General features: G+C 35.0%; 1 protein-coding gene and 1 long non-coding RNA gene across 2 annotated transcripts in view; one reads left to right on the top strand and one right to left on the bottom strand.

Annotated features, from left to right (window-relative positions):
• Window positions 1-17,459, bottom strand: part of LOC147845656 (uncharacterized) — a 191,443-nt gene that overhangs the window by 52,844 nt on the left and 121,140 nt on the right. The gene's annotated exons all lie outside the window — the stretch shown is intronic.
• armc5 (armadillo repeat containing 5) overlaps window positions 183-17,459 on the top strand; it is a 49,676-nt gene continuing 32,399 nt past the window's right edge. Inside the window, exons 1-2 of the mRNA XM_087244608.1 lie at window positions 183-1,129; window positions 1,223-1,253. Coding sequence (XP_087100734.1) covers window positions 722-1,129; window positions 1,223-1,253 — 439 coding nt within the window. The 5' untranslated portion in view covers window positions 183-721. The remainder of the gene's footprint in view (window positions 1,130-1,222; window positions 1,254-17,459) is intronic.

The raw sequence follows: 17,459 nt of genomic DNA, 5'->3' as shown, positions 1-17,459 counted from the left end.
CGATGGTAGAATTTCTTCTTTATCATAAACTAAAAGCCTTCCTTCATGAATATATAAAGTTTTATTCTTCCACTATGTCAAATATTATATAACGACATCATTTGAGCTGTCCTAAAACTACATGTACCATATGCTTTAAAGAGGCCGATTCAGCTCAAGCCCCTCCCTTTCTGAAAACCCTCCTGTTTGTCGCTCTAGTAAAGATGGCGCCAGTGCAAATCTGAGGCGATTGCGCTTAGAAGCGCGTAGGAAATTGGACGTGAGTAAGATGAAAAGTTAACGAAGCCTTCTCACTCTTCGTCGAAACATCCAAATACACCCAATTAGATTACTCTCAGGCAGAATTGTCAATGTTTTAATTTGTCGTGGCCTACCTGGCGCTGTAGGCCGTAATGAAAATTGATCGCACCGCTGAAAGACTTCATTTCCCAGAAGCCACTGCTCTGAGCTTGCGTTGAATCGGTGAACATGGTAGTTGCAGTTTTTCAATTGCTTGTTTTTCTGTTGATGTGTCAGTCATAGGAGTGTTTTATGTTAGTTCTTGTGTTGTTTTATTTATTTATTTTTGCTTTTTTTAATTCTTGATATGCTAAATGGTATAGCACTTAACTTAAAGCCACTGGGATATTGTTATACTTATTGTGAAAAATTGTGAAAATAAACAAATTAACTTGACTTATAAGAACAGAGGAGGTGGTGGGGGAGGTGCTTCTGTGTCATCATGTCTTTAGAACAAGGACTTAAACTAAATTTAAAAAGTTCACACTGCGCCTCAGAGGCGTCCACCACTCTCCCAGAATCCTCTCTGACCTGGTGTTTGGCTCAGCTTTCCAAATCAAGTCTATTAGCAGACAGTGGACTGACAGGAGCTGACAACAAGGGTGCCGCAGGAGGAGATAAAGCCAGGGATGCAGACAAGAGACTCAAAGCTGGTCAGTGGAGGGCACTGGTGGCCATTCGGACACAGCACATCAAGGGAGGAGGCAGCAGGATCGCACGCTACCAGTCACGGGGAGGAATCCCTCCTTTGCTCGATCTCCTCAGGCGACCAGAAAGCTCCAGGAAGTTTGTGGACCTGGCACTGAGCATCTTGGCCAACTGCTGCACTGAAAAGGGGACCAGACTACAAGTGAGGAAATATTCATTATAGTAATATTTATTATGCAGTTTGTGTAATGTTTTGTAACTGATATAGTGTTTTTATTATTCTTTTCCTACATAGGTAAGAAAGCTGGATGGCGTATCTGTTGTTGGTAAGTCATGCAAAGGCTTCTGAAAGGGATAGTTTACACAAAAATGAGTTATCTGTCATCATTTACTCACACTTCACTTTTTAAAAACTTATTCTTTCTTTTATGAACAAAAGCTATTTTCAGAAATGCTGGTTGATGGTACTCAGTACAGGGTATCTGCGGGGTCTTAGAAAGTTTTAAAATGTCCTAATTTTCAAAAACAAATGTTTTAGGCTTTAAAAAGTCTCAAATTTACAGAAATATTGTGTTGTAGGTCTTAAATAATTTTAAACGGATCTTAATTTTCTTTTGTCCAATTAAAGCTACCCATTCAGGCCCACATCCACCCAATCACCAACAATCTATCTTGATAAAAACAGGGAAAGAAACTAAAAACAATTGCACTTTTCGTTGTGATGATAACCGAGCAAAATATTCCTTTATGTTATCTTCCATTCATACAAAAACTATTTACAGAAGTAAAAGGTTAGTAGACACAATGCACATAAATGGGCATGAAACTTAAGGTTTTATAACAGAAATGCATTAGGTTGAGTAGACGTTATACTCGATCAATTTGGACTAAAAGCCAACAATATATATATATATATATATATATATATATATATATATATATATATATAGAGAGAGAGAGAGAGAGAGAGAGAGAGAGAGAGAGAGAGAGAGAGAGAGAGAGAGATTATTTATATAATTGCCTCCACAATAAATATACTCTTAGCAATGTTAAATGTGTCATAAAAAATAAATATTATGTTGAAAATTGTGTATACAACTAGAGTTCTCTTGTTTTGGCACCTTAAAGTATGTCGATAAGTTATAACTAGATTCTTAAAGTTTGAGAACAAACTTTGAGGCTGGCTTGTGAAAGCCTGACGGTAATAGTTAATTTAGTTTAAACAGTTTTTAAAAGTATGAAAAGATTGATAGATAGATAGATAGATAGATAGATAGATATAGATAGATAGATAGATAGATAGATAGATAGATAGATAGATAGATAGATAGATTAGCATGGTATTAGCATGATTCTAACGTGAATTAGCATGTTGTTAGCATGATTCTAGCGTGAATTACCAAGTTGTTAGCATGATTTTAGCATGAATTAGCATGTTGTTAGCATGATTCTAGCATAAATTAGCATGTTGCTAGCACAATTATAGCATGAATTAGCATGTTACTAGCATGATTTTAGCATAAATTAGAATATTGTTAGCATGATTTTAGCATGAATTAGCATGTTGTTAGCATGATTCTAGCATGAATTGGCATGTTACTAGCATGATTCTAGCATGAATTAGCAAGTTACTAGCACGTTTCTAGCATGAATTAGCATGTTGTTAGCACGATTCTAGCATGAATTAGCATGTTGTTAGCACGATTCTAGCATGAATTACCATGTTACTAGCACGATTCTAGCATGAATTAGCATGTTACTAGCACGATTCTAGCATGAATTAGCATGTTGTTAGCACGATTATAGCATGAATTAGTATGTTACTAGCATGATTCTAGCATGAATTAGCATGTTACTAGCACGATTCTAGCATGAATTAGCATGTTGTTAGCACGATTCTAGCATGAATTAGCATGTTACTAGCATGATTCTAGCATGAATTAGCATGTTACTAGCATAATTTTAGCATTAATTAGCATGATTCTAGCATGAATTAGCATGTTGTTAGCATGATTTTAGCATGATTTAGCATGTTACTAGCATGATTCTAGCATGAATTAGCATGTTACTAGCATGATTCTAGCATGAATTAGCATGTAACTAGCATGATTCTAGCATAAATTAGCATGTTGTTAGCACGATTCTAGCATGAATTAGCATGTTACTAGCATGATTCTAGCATGAATTAGCATGTTACTAACACGATTCTATCATGAATTAGCATGTTGTTAGCATGATTCTAGCATAAATTAGCATGTTACTAGCATGATTTTAGCATGAATTAGCATGTTGTTAGCATGATTCTAGCATGAATTAACATGTTACTAGCATGATTCTAGCATGAATTAGCATGTTGTTAGCATGATTCTAGCATGAATTAGCATGTTGTTAGCATGATTCTAGCATGAATTAGCATGTTACTAGCATGATTCTACCATGAATTAGCATGTAACTAGCATGATTCTAGCATGAATTAGCATGTTCTTAGCATGATGGATAGATAGATAGATAGATAGATAGATAGATAGATAGATAGATAGATAGATAGATAGATAGATAGATAGATAGATAGATAGATAGTTAGATAGATAGATAGATAGATAGATATAGGTAGGTAGATAGATATATAGATAGATAGATAGATAGATAGATAGATAGATAGATAGATAGATAGATAGATAGATAGATAGATAGATAGATAGATATAGGTAGATAGATAGATAGATAGATAGATAGATAGATAGATAGATAGATAGATAGATAGATAGATATAGGTAGGTAGATAGATAGATAGATAGATAGATAGATAGATAGATAGATAGATAGATAGATAGATAGATAGATATAGGTAGATAGATAGATAGATAGATAGATAGATAGATAGATAGATAGATAGATATAGGTAGATAGATAGATAGATAGATAGATAGATAGATAGATAGATAGATAGATAGATAGAGGTAGATAGATAGATAGATAGATAGATAGATAGATAGATAGATAGATAGATAGATAGATATAGGTAGATAGATCGATAGATAGATAGATAGAGGTAGATAGATAGATGGATAGATAGATAGATAGATAGAGATAGATAGATAGATAGATAGATAGATAGATAGATAGATAGATAGATAGATAGATAGATAGATGGATAGATAGATAGATAGAGGTAGATAGATAGATAGATAGAGGTAGATAGATAGATAGATAGATAGATAGATAGATAGATAGATAGATAGATAGATAGATAGATAGATAGATGGTGTAAGAGCATGAGTCAAACAAGCCAACCCCCGCCTCTCTACGATGTTCTGATGCTGAGATATAGCTGGTGCCATATCGTTGCTAGGTTAGTCTGTTTTGTTGCTATGGAGTTGATTGACAGCTTAGACTGATGATGTATCAAAGCTTCTTGCCAGTATGAACAGTTAAAAACAACCCCCATGTCTCTATCACAGTGCAGCATGACAATATCAGTCTGAACCTCTTTAATTGCAGTCTATGGGACAGTTGCTAGGGTGCAGTATCTAGTTGTTAGGGTGTGGCTAGAAAAGGCCATCGGTGATTGGCTGCTGGCTAGACTGAGTTAAATGAGCTCAGCCATTAGTCTGTAGGACAGTCTGATGCAGAGTTATGAGCTCACAAAGTTTGATCCCATGTAAAGTCAATGAGAGTCTTTTGCAATGGAAGTCTATGGGACGGTTTCTAGGGTCCAAAAGTGGTTGCTAGGGCGTGGCCAGAAAGTTTAAAGGTGGTCAGTCATTGGCAGTTTGATAGTCTGAGTTAAATGAGCCCAGTTAGAAGTCTGTGTGACATTCTGATGCGGAGTTATGAGGTCACAAAGTTTGATCCAATGTTAAGTCTATGGGATTTTTCCGACGGTCCCGGGACGTTTTTCGGAAAACCGAAAGTCGGATCAGTCGGAAAAGATATAGCAACTCGAGTCAGAATAGTTCGGAGGTCTGACCCGAGTTTGATGGTCATAGCTTGAAAGGCCTAGGACGAGATAGAGTTTAATTTTTAGTCTCAGAAGAAGAATAATAATATTAATAATAACTAGATTCTTAAAGTTTGAGAACAAACTTTGAGGCTGGCTTGTGAAAGCCTGACGGTAATAGTTTATTTAAACAGTTTTTAAAAAGTATGAAAAGATAGATAGATAGATAGATAGATAGATAGATAGATAGATAGATAGATAGATAGATAGATAGATAGATAGATAGATGTTGTTAGCATGATTCTAGCATAAATTAGCATAATGTTAGCATGATTCTAGCATTAATTAGCATGTTGTTAGCATGATTCTAGCATGATTTAGCATGTTGTTAGCATGATTCTAGCATGATTTAGCATGTTGTTAGCACGATTCTAGCATGAATTAGCATGTTGTTAGCATGATTCTAGCATGAATTAGCATGTTGTTAGCAAAATTCTAGCATGAATTAGCATGTTACTAGCATGATTCTAGTATGAATTAGCATGTTACTAGCACGATTCTAGCATGAATTAGCATGTTACTAGCATGATTCTAGCATGAATTAGCATGTACCTAGCATGATTTTAACATGAATTAGCATGTTACTAGCATGATTTTAGCATGAATTAGCACGATTCTAGCATGAATTAGCATGTTGTTAGCATGATTCTAGCATGAATTAGCATGTTACTAGCATGATTCTAGCATGAATTATCATGTTGTTAGCATGATTCTAGCATGAATTAGTATGTTACTAGCATGATTCTAGCATGAATTAGCATGTTACTAGCATGATTCTAGCATGAATTAGCATGTTGTTAGCACGATTCTAGCATGAATTAGCATTTGACTAGCATGATTCTAGCATGAATTAGCATGTTGTTAGCATGATTCTAGCATGAATTAGCATGTTACTAGCATGATTCTAGCATGAATTAGCATGTTGTTAGCATGATTCTAACATGAATTAGCATGTGACTAGCATGATTCTAGCACGAATTAGCATGTTGTTAGCATGATTCTAACATGAATTAGCATGTTACTAGCATGATTCTAGCATGAATTAGCATGTTGTTAGCATGATTCTAGCATGAATTAGCATGTTGTTAGCATGATTCTAGCATGAATTAGCATGTGACTAGCATGATTCTAGCATGAATTAGCATGTAACTAGCATGATTCTAGCATGAATTAGCATGTAACTAGCATGATTCTAGCATGAATTAGCATGTAGCTAGCATGATTCTAGCATGAATTAGCATGTTGTTAGCATGATGGATAGATAGATAGATAGATAGATAGATAGATAGATAGATAGATAGATAGATAGATAGAGGTAGGTAGATAGATATATAGATAGATAGATAGATAGATAGATAGATAGATAGATAGATAGATAGATAGATAGATAGATAGATAGATAGATAGATAGTTAGAGATAGATAGATAGATAGATAGATAGATAGATAGATAGATAGATAGATAGATAGATAGATAGTTAGAGATAGATAGTTAGAGATAGATAGATAGATAGATAGATAGATAGATAGATAGATAGATAGATAGATAGATAGATAGATAGATAGATAGATAGATGGATGGTGTTCGAGCATGAGTCAAACAAGCCAACCCCCGCCTCTCTACGAAGTTCTGATGCTGAGATATAGCTGGTGCCATATCGTTGCTAGGTTACTCTGTTTTGTTGCTATGGAGTTGATTGACAGCTTAGACTGATGATGTATCAAAGCTTCTTGCCAGTATGAACAGTTAAAAACAACCCCCATGTCTCTATCACACTGCAGCATGACAATATCAGTCTGAACCTCTTTAATGGCAGTCTATGAGACAGTTGCTAGGGTGCAGTATCTGGTTGTTAGGGTGTGGCTAAAAAGTTAAAAGGCCATCAGTGATTGGCTGCTGGCTAGACTGAGTTAAATGAGCTCAGCCATTAGTCTGTAGGACAGTTTGATGCAGAGTTATGAGCTCACAAAGTTTGATCCAATGTAAAGTCAATGAGAGTCTTTTGCAATGGAAGTCTATGGGACGGTTTCTAGGGTCCAGAAGTGGTTGCTAGGGCGTGGCCAGAAAGTTTAAAGGTGATCAGTCATTGGCAGTTTGATAGTCTGAGTTAAATGAGCCCAGTTAGAAGTCTGTGTGACATTCTGATGCGGAGTTATTAGGTCACAAAGTTTGATCCAATGTTACGTCTATGGGATTTTTCCGACGGTCCCGGGACGTTTTTCGGGAAACCGAAAGTCGGATCAGTCGGAAAGGATATAGCAACTCGAGTCAGAATAGTTCGGAGGTCTGACCCGAGTTTGATGGTCATAGCTTGAAAGGCCTAGGACGAGATAGAGTTTAATTTTTAGTCTCAGAAGAAGAATAATAAATATAACTAGATTCTTAAAGTTTGAGAACAAACTTTGAGGCTGGCTTGTGAAAGCCTGACGGTAATAGTTTATTTAAACAGTTTTAAAAAGTATGAAAAGATAGATAGATAGATAGATAGATAGATAGATAGATAGATAGATAGATAGATAGATAGATAGATAGATAGATAGATAAGCATGTTATTAGCATGATTTTAACGTGAAATAGCATGTTGTTAGCATGATTTTAGCATGAATTAGCATGTTGTTAGCATGATCCTACTATGAATTAGCATGTTGTTAGCACGATTCTAGCATGAATTAGCATGTTACTAGCACGATTCTAGCATAAATTAGCATGTTGTTAGCATGATTCTAGCATGAATTAGCATGTTACTAGCATGTTTCTAGCATGAATTAGCATGTTGTTAACACGATTCTAGCATGAATTAGCATGTTACTAGCATGATTCTAGCATAAATTAGCATGTTGTTAGCATGATTCTAGCATGAATTAGCATGTTTCTAGCATGTTTCTAGCATGTTTCTAGCATGAATTAGCATGTTGTTAGCACGATTCTAGCATGAATTAGCATGTTACTAGCACGATTCTAGCATGAATTAGCATGTTACTAGCATGATTCTAGCATGAATTAGCATGTTACTAGCACAATTCTAGCATGAATTAGCATGTTGTTAGCACGATTCTAGCATGAATTAGCATGTTGTTAGCACGATTCTAGCATGAATTAGCATGTTACTAGCATGATTCTAGCATGAATTAGCATGTTACTAGCAAGATTCTAGCATGATTTAGCATGTTACTAGCATGATTCTAGCATAAATTAGCATGTTGTTAGCATGATTCTAGCATGAATTAGCATGTTACTAGCATGTTTCTAGCATGAATTAGCACGTTGTTAGCACGATTCTAGCATAAATTAGCATGTTACTAGCATGATTCTAGCATGAATTAGCATGTTAATAGCACAATTCTAGCATGAATTAGCATGTTGTTAGCATGATTCTAGCATGAATTAGCATGTTGTTAGCAGGATACTAGCATGAATTAGCATGTTACTAGCACGATTCTAGCATGAATTAGCATGTTACTAGCATGATTCTAGCATGAATTAGCATGTTACTAGCATGATTCTAGCATGAATTAGCATGTTACTAGCATGATTCTAGCATAAATTAGCATGTTGTTAGCATGATTCTAGCATGAATTAGCACGTTACTAGCATGATTCTAGCATAAATTAGCATGTTACTAGCATGATTCTAGCATGAATTAGCATGTTACTAGCATGATTCTAGCATGAATTAGCATGTTGTTAGCATGATTTTAGCATGAATTGGCATGTTACTAGCATGATTCTAGCATGAATTAGCATGTTGTTAGCATGATTCTAACATGAATTAGCATGTTACTAGCATGATTCTAGCATGAATTAGCATGTTGTTAGCATGATTCTAGCATGAATTAGCATGTGACTAGCAAGATTCTAGCATGAATTAGCATGTTGTTAGCAGGATACTAGCATGAATTAGCATGTTACTAGCACGATTCTAGCATGAATTAGCATGTTACTAGCATGATTCTAGCATGAATTAGCATGTTACTAGCATGATTCTAGCATGAATTAGCATGTTACTAGCATGATTCTAGCATAAATTAGCATGTTGTTAGCATGATTCTAGCATGAATTAGCACGTTACTAGCATGATTCTAGCATAAATTAGCATGTTACTAGCATGATTCTAGCATGAATTAGCATGTTACTAGCATGATTCTAGCATGAATTAGCATGTTGTTAGCATGATTTTAGCATGAATTGGCATGTTACTAGCATGATTCTAGCATGAATTTGCATGTTGTTAGCATGATTCTAACATGAATTAGCATGTTACTAGCATGATTCTAGCATGAATTAGCATGTTGTTAGCATGATTCTAGCATGAATTAGCATGTGACTAGCAAGATTCTAGCATGAATTAGCATGTTGTTAGCATGATTCTAGTATAAATTAGCATGTGACTAGCATGATTCTGGCATGAATTAGCATGTGACTAGCATGATTCTAGCATGAATTAGCATGTTGTTAGCATGATTCTAGCATGAATTAGCAAATTGTTAGCATGATGGATAGATGGATGGATAGATGATAGATAGATAGATAGATAGATAGATAGATAGATAGATAGATAGATAGATAGATAGATAGATAGATAGATAGAGATAGATAGATAGATAGATAGAGGTAGATAGATAGATAGATAGATAGATAGAGGTAGATAGATAGATAGATAGATAGATAGATAGATAGATAGATAGATAGATAGATAGATAGATAGATAGATAGATAGATTGTGTAAGCATGAGTCAAACAAGCCAACCCCCGCTTCTCTACGATGTTTTGATGCTGAGATATAGCTAGTGTTATATCGTTGCTAGGTTAGTCTGTTTTGTTGCTATGGAGTTAATTGACAGCTTAGACTGATGATGTATCAAAGCTTCTTGCCAGTATGAACAGTTAAACACAACCCCCATGTCTCTATCACACTGCAGCATGACAATATCAGTCTGAACCTCTTTAATGGCAGTCTATGGGACAGTTGCTAGGGTGCAATATCTGGTTGTTAGGGCGTGGCTAGAAAGTTAAAAGGCCATCAGTGATTGGCTGCTGGCTAGACTGAGTTAAATGAGCTCAGCCATTAGTCTGTAGGACAGTTTGATGCAGAGTTATGAGCTCACAAAGTTTGATCCAATGTAAAGTCAATGAGAGTCTTTTGCAATGGAAGTCTATGGGACGGTTTCTAGGGTCCAAAAGTGGTTGCTAGGGCGTGGCCAGAAAGTTTAAAGATGATCAGTCATTGGCAGTTTGATAGTCTGAGTTAAATGAGCCCAGTTAGAAGTCTGTGTGACATTCTGATGCGGAGTTATGAGGTCACAAAGTTTGATCCAATGTTACGTCTATGGGATTTTTCCGACGGTCCCGGGACGTTTTTCGGAAAACCGAAAGTCGGATCAGTCGGAAAAGATATAGCAACTCGAGTCAGAATAGTTCGGAGGTCTGACGCGAGTTTGATGGTCATAGCTTGAAAGGCCTAGGACGAGATAGAGTTTAATTTTTAGTCTCAGAAGAAGAATAATAATATTAATAATAATAAGTTTAATAGGATAACAGTAGTCTGGCTTGCTACACAAGCCAGCCTAATAATAAGTTTAATAGGATAACAGTAGTCTGGCTTGCTACACAAGCCAGCCTAACTAGATTCTTAAAGTTTGAGAACAAACTTTGAGGCTGGCTTGTGAAAGCCTGACGGTAATAGTTTATTTAAACAGTTTTAAAAAGTATGAAAAGATAGAATGAATTAGCATGTTGTTAGCATGATTCTAGCATGAATTAGCATGTTGTTAGCATGATTCTAGCATGTTGTTAGCATGATTCTAGCATGATTTAGCATGTTGTTAGCATAATTCTAGCATGAATTAGCATGTTACTAGCATGATTCTAGTATGAATTAGCATGTTTCTAGCATGATATAGCATGTTACTAGCATGATTCTAGCATGAATTAGCATGTACCTAGCATGATTTTAACATGAATTAGCATGTTACTAGCATGATTTTAGCATGAATTAGCACGATTCTAGCATGAATTTGCAGGTTGTTAGCATGATTCTAGCATGAATTTGCATGTTACTAGCATGATTCTAGCATGAATTATCATGTTGTTAGCATGATTCTAGCATGAATTAGTATGTTACTAGCATGATTCTAGCATGAATTAGCATGTTACTGACATGATTCTAGCATAAATTAGCATGTTGTTAGCACGATTCTAGCATGAATTAGCATTTGACTAGCATGATTCTAGCATGAATTAGCGTGTGACTAGCATGATTCTAGCATGAATTAGCATGTTGTTAGCATGATTCTAGCATGAATTAGCATGTTACTAGCATGATTCTAGCATGAATTAGCATGTTGTTAGCATGATTCTAACATGAACTAGCATGCTACTAGCATGATTCTAACATGAATTAGCATGTTGTTAGCATGATTCTAGCATGAATTAGCATGTGACTAGCATGATTCTAGCATGAATTAGCATGTTGTTAGCATGATTCTAGTATGAATTAGCATGTGACTGGCATGATTCTAGCATGAATTAGCATGTGACTAGCATGATTCTAGCATGAATTAGCATGTGACTAGCATGATTCTAGCATGAATTAGCATGTGACTAGCATGATTCTAGCATGAATTAGCATTAAACTAGCATGATTCTAGCATGAATTAGCATGTAACTAGCATGATGGATAGATAGATAGATAGATAGATAGATAGATAGATAGATAGATAGATAGATAGTTAGAGATAGATAGATAGTTAGAGATAGATAGATAGATAGATAGATAGATAGATAGATAGATAGATAGATAGATAGATAGATAGATAGTTAGAGATAGATAAATAGATAGATAGATAGATAGATAGATAGATAGATAGATAGATAGATAGATAGATAGATAGATAGATAGATAGTTAGAGATAGATAGATAGTTAGATAGATAGATAGATAGATAGATAGATAGATAGATAGATAGATAGATAGATAGATATGATATTAGATAGATATTAGCATGATTCTAGTATGAATTAGCATGTGACTGGCATGATTCTAGCATGAATTAGCATGTGACTAGCATGATTCTAGCATGAATTAGCATGTGACTAGCATGATTCTAGCATGAATTAGCATGTGACTAGCATGATTCTAGCATGAATTAGCATGTAACTAGCATGATTCTAGCATGAATTAGCATGTAACTAGCATGATGGATAGATAGATAGATAGATAGATAGATAGATAGATAGATAGATAGATAGATAGATAGATAGATAGATAGATAGATAGATAGTTAGAGATAGATAGATAGATAGATAGATAGATAGATAGATAGATAGATAGTTAGAGATAGATAGATAGTTAGAGATAGATAGATAGATAGATAGATAGATAGATAGATAGATAGATAGATAGATAGATAGATAGATAGATAGATAGATAGATAGATAGATAGATAGTTAGAGATAGATAAATAGATAGATAGATAGATAGATAGATAGATAGATAGATAGATAGATAGATAGATAGATAGATAGATAGTAGATAGATAGATAGTTAGAGATAGATAGATAGATAGATAGATAGATAGATAGATAGATAGATAGATAGATAGATAGATAGGTAGGTAGAGGTAGATAGATAGATAGATAGATAGATAGATAGATAGATAGATAGTAGATAGATAGATAGATAGATAGATAGATAGATAGATAGATAGATAGATAGATAGATAGATAGATAGATAGATAGATAGATAGTTAGAGATAGATAAATAGATAGATAGATAGATAGATAGATAGATAGATAGATAGATAGATAGATAGATAGATAGATAGATAGGTAGGTAGAGGTAGATAGATAGATAGATAGATAGATAGATAGATAGATAGATAGATAGATAGATAGATAGATAGATAGATAGATAGATAGATAGATGGTGTAAGAGCATAAGTCAAACAAGCCAACCCCCGCCTCTCTACGATGTTCTGATGCTGAGATATAGCTGCTATTATATCGTTGCTAGGTTAGTCTGTTTTGTTGCTATGGAGTTGATTGACAGCTTAGACTGATGATGTATCAAAGCTTCTTGCCAGTATGAACAGTTAAAAACAACCCCCATGTCTCTATCACACTGCAGCATGACAATATCAGTCTGAACCTCTTTAATGGCAGTCTATGGGACAGTTGCTAGGGTGCAGTATCTGGTTGTTAGGGTGTGGCTAGAAAGTTAAAAGGCCATCAGTGATTGGCTGCTGGCTAGACTGAGTTAAATGAGCTCAATCATTAGTCTGTAGGACAGTCTGACGCAGAGTTATGGGTTCACAAAGTTTGATCCCATGTAAAGTCAATGAGAGTATTTTGCAATGGAAGTCTATGGGACGGTTTCTAGGGTCCAAAAGTGGTTGCTAAGGCGTGGCTAGAAAGTTTAAAGGTGATCAGTCATTGGCAGTTTGATAGTCTGAGTTAAATGAGCCCAGTTAGAAGTCTGTGTGACATTCTGATGCGGAGTTATGAGGTCACAAAGTTTGATCCAATGTTACGTCTATGGGATTTTTCCGACGGTCCCGGGACGTTTTTCGGAAAACCGAAAGTCGGATCAGTCGGAAAGGATATAGCAACTCGAGTCAGAATAGTTCGGAGGTCTGACCCGAGTTTGATGGTCATAGCTTGAAAGGCCTAGGACGAGATAGAGTTTAATTTTTAGTCTCAGAAGAAGAATAATAATAATATTAACTAGATTCTTAAAGTTTGAGAACAAACTTTGAGGCTGGCTTGTGAAAGCCTGACGGTAATAGTTTATTTAGTTTAAACAGTTTTTAAAACTATGAAAAGATAGATAGATAGATAGATAGATAGATAGATAGATAGATAGATAGATAGATAGATAGATAGATAGATAGATAGATAGATAGATAGATAGATAGATAGATAGATAGATTAGCATGTTATTAGCATGATTCTAGTGTGAAATAGCATGTTATTAGCATGATTCTAGCATGAATTAGCATGTTACTAGCACGATTCTAGCATGAATTAGCATGTTACTAGCATGATTCTAGCATGAATTAGCATGTTGTTAGCACGATTCTAGCATGAATTAGCATGTTGTTAGCACGATTCTAGCATGAATTAGCATGTTACTAGCATGAATCTAGCATGAATTAGCATGTTACTAGCAAGATTCTAGCATGAATTAGCATATTACTAGCATGATTCTAGCATAAATTAGCATGTTGTTAGCATGATTTTAGCATGAATTAGCATGTTACTAGCATGTTTCTAGCATGAATTAGCATGTTGTTAGCACGATTCTAGCATGAATTAGCATGTTACTAGCACGATTCTAGCATGAATTAGCATGTTAATAGCACGATTCTAGCATGAATTAGCATGTTGTTAGCATGATTCTAGCATGAATTAGCATGTTGTTAGCACGATTCTAGCATGAATTAGCATGTTACTAGCACGATTCTAGCATGAATTAGCATGTTACTAGCATGATTCTAGCATGAATTAGCATGTTACTAGCATGATTCTAGCATGAATTAGCATGTTACTAGCATGATTCTAGCATAAATTAGCATGTTGTTAGCATGATTCTAGCATGAATTAGCATGTTACTAGCATGATTCTAGCATAAATTAGCATGTTACTAGCATGATTCTAGCATAAATTAGCATGTTACTAGCATGATTCTAGCATGAATTAGCATGTTACTAGCATGATTCTAGCATGAATTAGCACGTTGTTAGCATGATTTTAGCATGAATTGGCATGTTACTAGCATGATTCTAACTTGAATTAGCATGTGTTTAGCATGATTCTAACATGAATTAGCATGTTACTAGCATGACTCTAGCATGAATTAGCATGTGACTAGCATGATTCTAGCATGAATTAGCATGTTGTTAGCATGATTCTAGTATAAATTAGCATGTGACTAGCATGATTCTGGCATGAATTAGCATGTGACTAGCATGATTCTAGTGTGAATTAGCATGTAACTAGCATGTTTCTAGCAAGAATTAGCAAATTGTTAGCATGATGGATAGATGGATGGATAGATAGATAGATAGATAGATAGATAGATAGATAGATAGATAGATAGATAGATAGATAGACAGATAGACAGATAGATAGAGGTAGATAGATAGATAGATAGATAGATAGATAGATAGATAGATAGATAGATAGACAGATAGATAGAGGTAGATAGATAGTTAGATAGATAGATAGATAGATAGATAGATAGATAGATAGATAGATAGATAGAGATCGATCGATAGATAGATAGATAGATAGATAGATAGATAGATAGATAGATAGATAGATAGATATGTAGAGGTATATAGATAGATAGATAGATAGATAGATAGATAGATAGATAGATAGATAGATAGATAGATAGAAAGATGGTGTAAGCATGAGTCAAACAAGCCAACCCCCGCTTCTCTACGTTGTTTTGATGCTGAGATATAGCTAGTGTTATATCGTTGCTAGGTTAGTCTGTTTTGTTGCTATGGAGTTGATTGACAGCTTAGACTGATGATGTATCAAAGCTTCTTGCCAGTATGAACAGTTAAAAACAACCCCCATGTCTCTATCATAATGCAGCATGACAATATCAGTCTGAACCTCTTTAATGGCAGTCTATGGGACAGTTGCTAGGGTGCAGTATCTGGTTGTTAGGGTGTGGCTAGAAAGTTAAAAGGCCATCATTGATTGGCTGCTGGCTAGACTGAGTTAAATGAGCTCAGCCATTAGTCTGTAGGACAGTCAGATGCAAAGTTATGAGCTCACAAAGTTTGATCCAATGTAAAGTCAATGAGAGTCTTTTGCAATGGAAGTCTATGGGACGGTTTCTAGGGTCCAAAAGTGGTTGCTAGGGCGTGGCCAGAAAGTTTAAAGATGATCAGTCATTGGCAGTTTGATAGTCTGAGTTAAATGAGCCCAGTTAGAAGTCTGTGTGACATTCTGATGCGGAGTTATGAGGTCACAAAGTTTGGTCCAATGTTACGTCTATGGGATTTTTCCGACGGTCCCGGGACGTTTTTCGGAAAACCGAAAGTCGGATCAGTCGGAAAAGATATAGCAACTCGAGTCAGAATAGTTCGGAGGTCTGACCCGAGTTTGATGGTCATAGCTTGAAAGGCCTAGGACGAGATAGAGTTTAATTTTTAGTCTCAGAAGAAGAATAATAATATTAATAATAACTAGATTCTTAAAGTTTGAGAACAAACTTTGAGGCTGGCTTGTGAAAGCCTGACGGTAATAGTTCATTTAGTTTAAACAGTTTTTAAAACTATGAAAAGATAGATAGATAGATAGATAGATAGATAGATAGATAGATAGATAGATAGATAGATAGATAGATAGATAGATAGATAGATAGATAGATAGATTAGCATGTTATTAGCATGATTCTAGCATGAATTAGCATGTTTTTAACATGATTCTAGCATGAATTAGCATGTTACTAGCATGATTTTAGCGTAAATTAGCATGTTACTAGCATGATTTTAGCATGAATTAGCATGATTCTAGCATGAATTAGCATGTTACTAGCATTATTCTAGCATGAATTAGCATGTTACTAGCATGATTCTAGCATTAATTAGCATGTTGTTAGCATGATTCTAGCATGAATTAGCATGTTACTAGCATGATTCTAGCATGAATTAGCATGTTGTTAGCATGATTCTAGCATGAATTAGCATGTTACTAGCATGATTTTAGCATGAATTAGCATGTTACTAGCATGATTCTAGCATAAATTAGCATGTTGTTAGCATGATTCTAGCATGAATTAGCATGTTACTAGCATTATTCTAGCATGAATTAGCATGTTGTTAGCATGATTCTAGCATGAATTAGCATGTTACTAGCATGATTCTAGCATGAATTAGCATGTTGTTAGCATGATTCTAGCATGAATTAGCATGTTACTAGCATTATTCTAGCATGAATTAGCATGTTACTAGCATTATTCTAGCATGAATTAGCATGTTACTAGCATGATTCTAGCATGAATTAGCATGTTGTTAGCATGATTCTAGCATGAATTAGCATGTTACTAGCATGATTCTAGCATGAATTAGCATGTTGTTAGCATGATTCTAGCATGAATTAGCATGTTACTAGCATGATTTTAGCATGAATTAGCATGTTACTAGCATGATTCTAGCATAAATTAGCATGTTACTAGCATTATTCTAGCATGAATTAGCATGTTACTAGCATGATTCTAGCATGAATTAGCATGTTGTTAGCATGATTCTAGCATGAATTAGCATGTTACTAGCATGATTCTAGCATGAATTAGCATGTTGTTAGCATGATTCTAGCATAAATTAGCATGTTACTAGCATGATTCTAGCATGAATTAGCATGTTGTTAGCATGATTCTAACATCAATTTGAATGTTACTAGCATGATTCTAGCATGAATTAGCATATGAATAGCATGATTCTAGCATGATTTAGCATGTTGTTAGCATGATTCTAGTATAAATTAGCATGTGATTAGCATGATTCTAGCATGAATTA

Source organism: Danio rerio, chromosome 3 (genome assembly GCF_052040795.2).
Source record: "Danio rerio strain M-AB ecotype USA chromosome 3, GRCz13ab, whole genome shotgun sequence".
Classification (NCBI taxonomy): domain Eukaryota; kingdom Metazoa; phylum Chordata; class Actinopteri; order Cypriniformes; family Danionidae; genus Danio; species Danio rerio.
The sequence above is the reverse complement of the archived record's forward strand: the minus strand, read 5'-3'. Positions and strand labels throughout refer to the sequence as shown.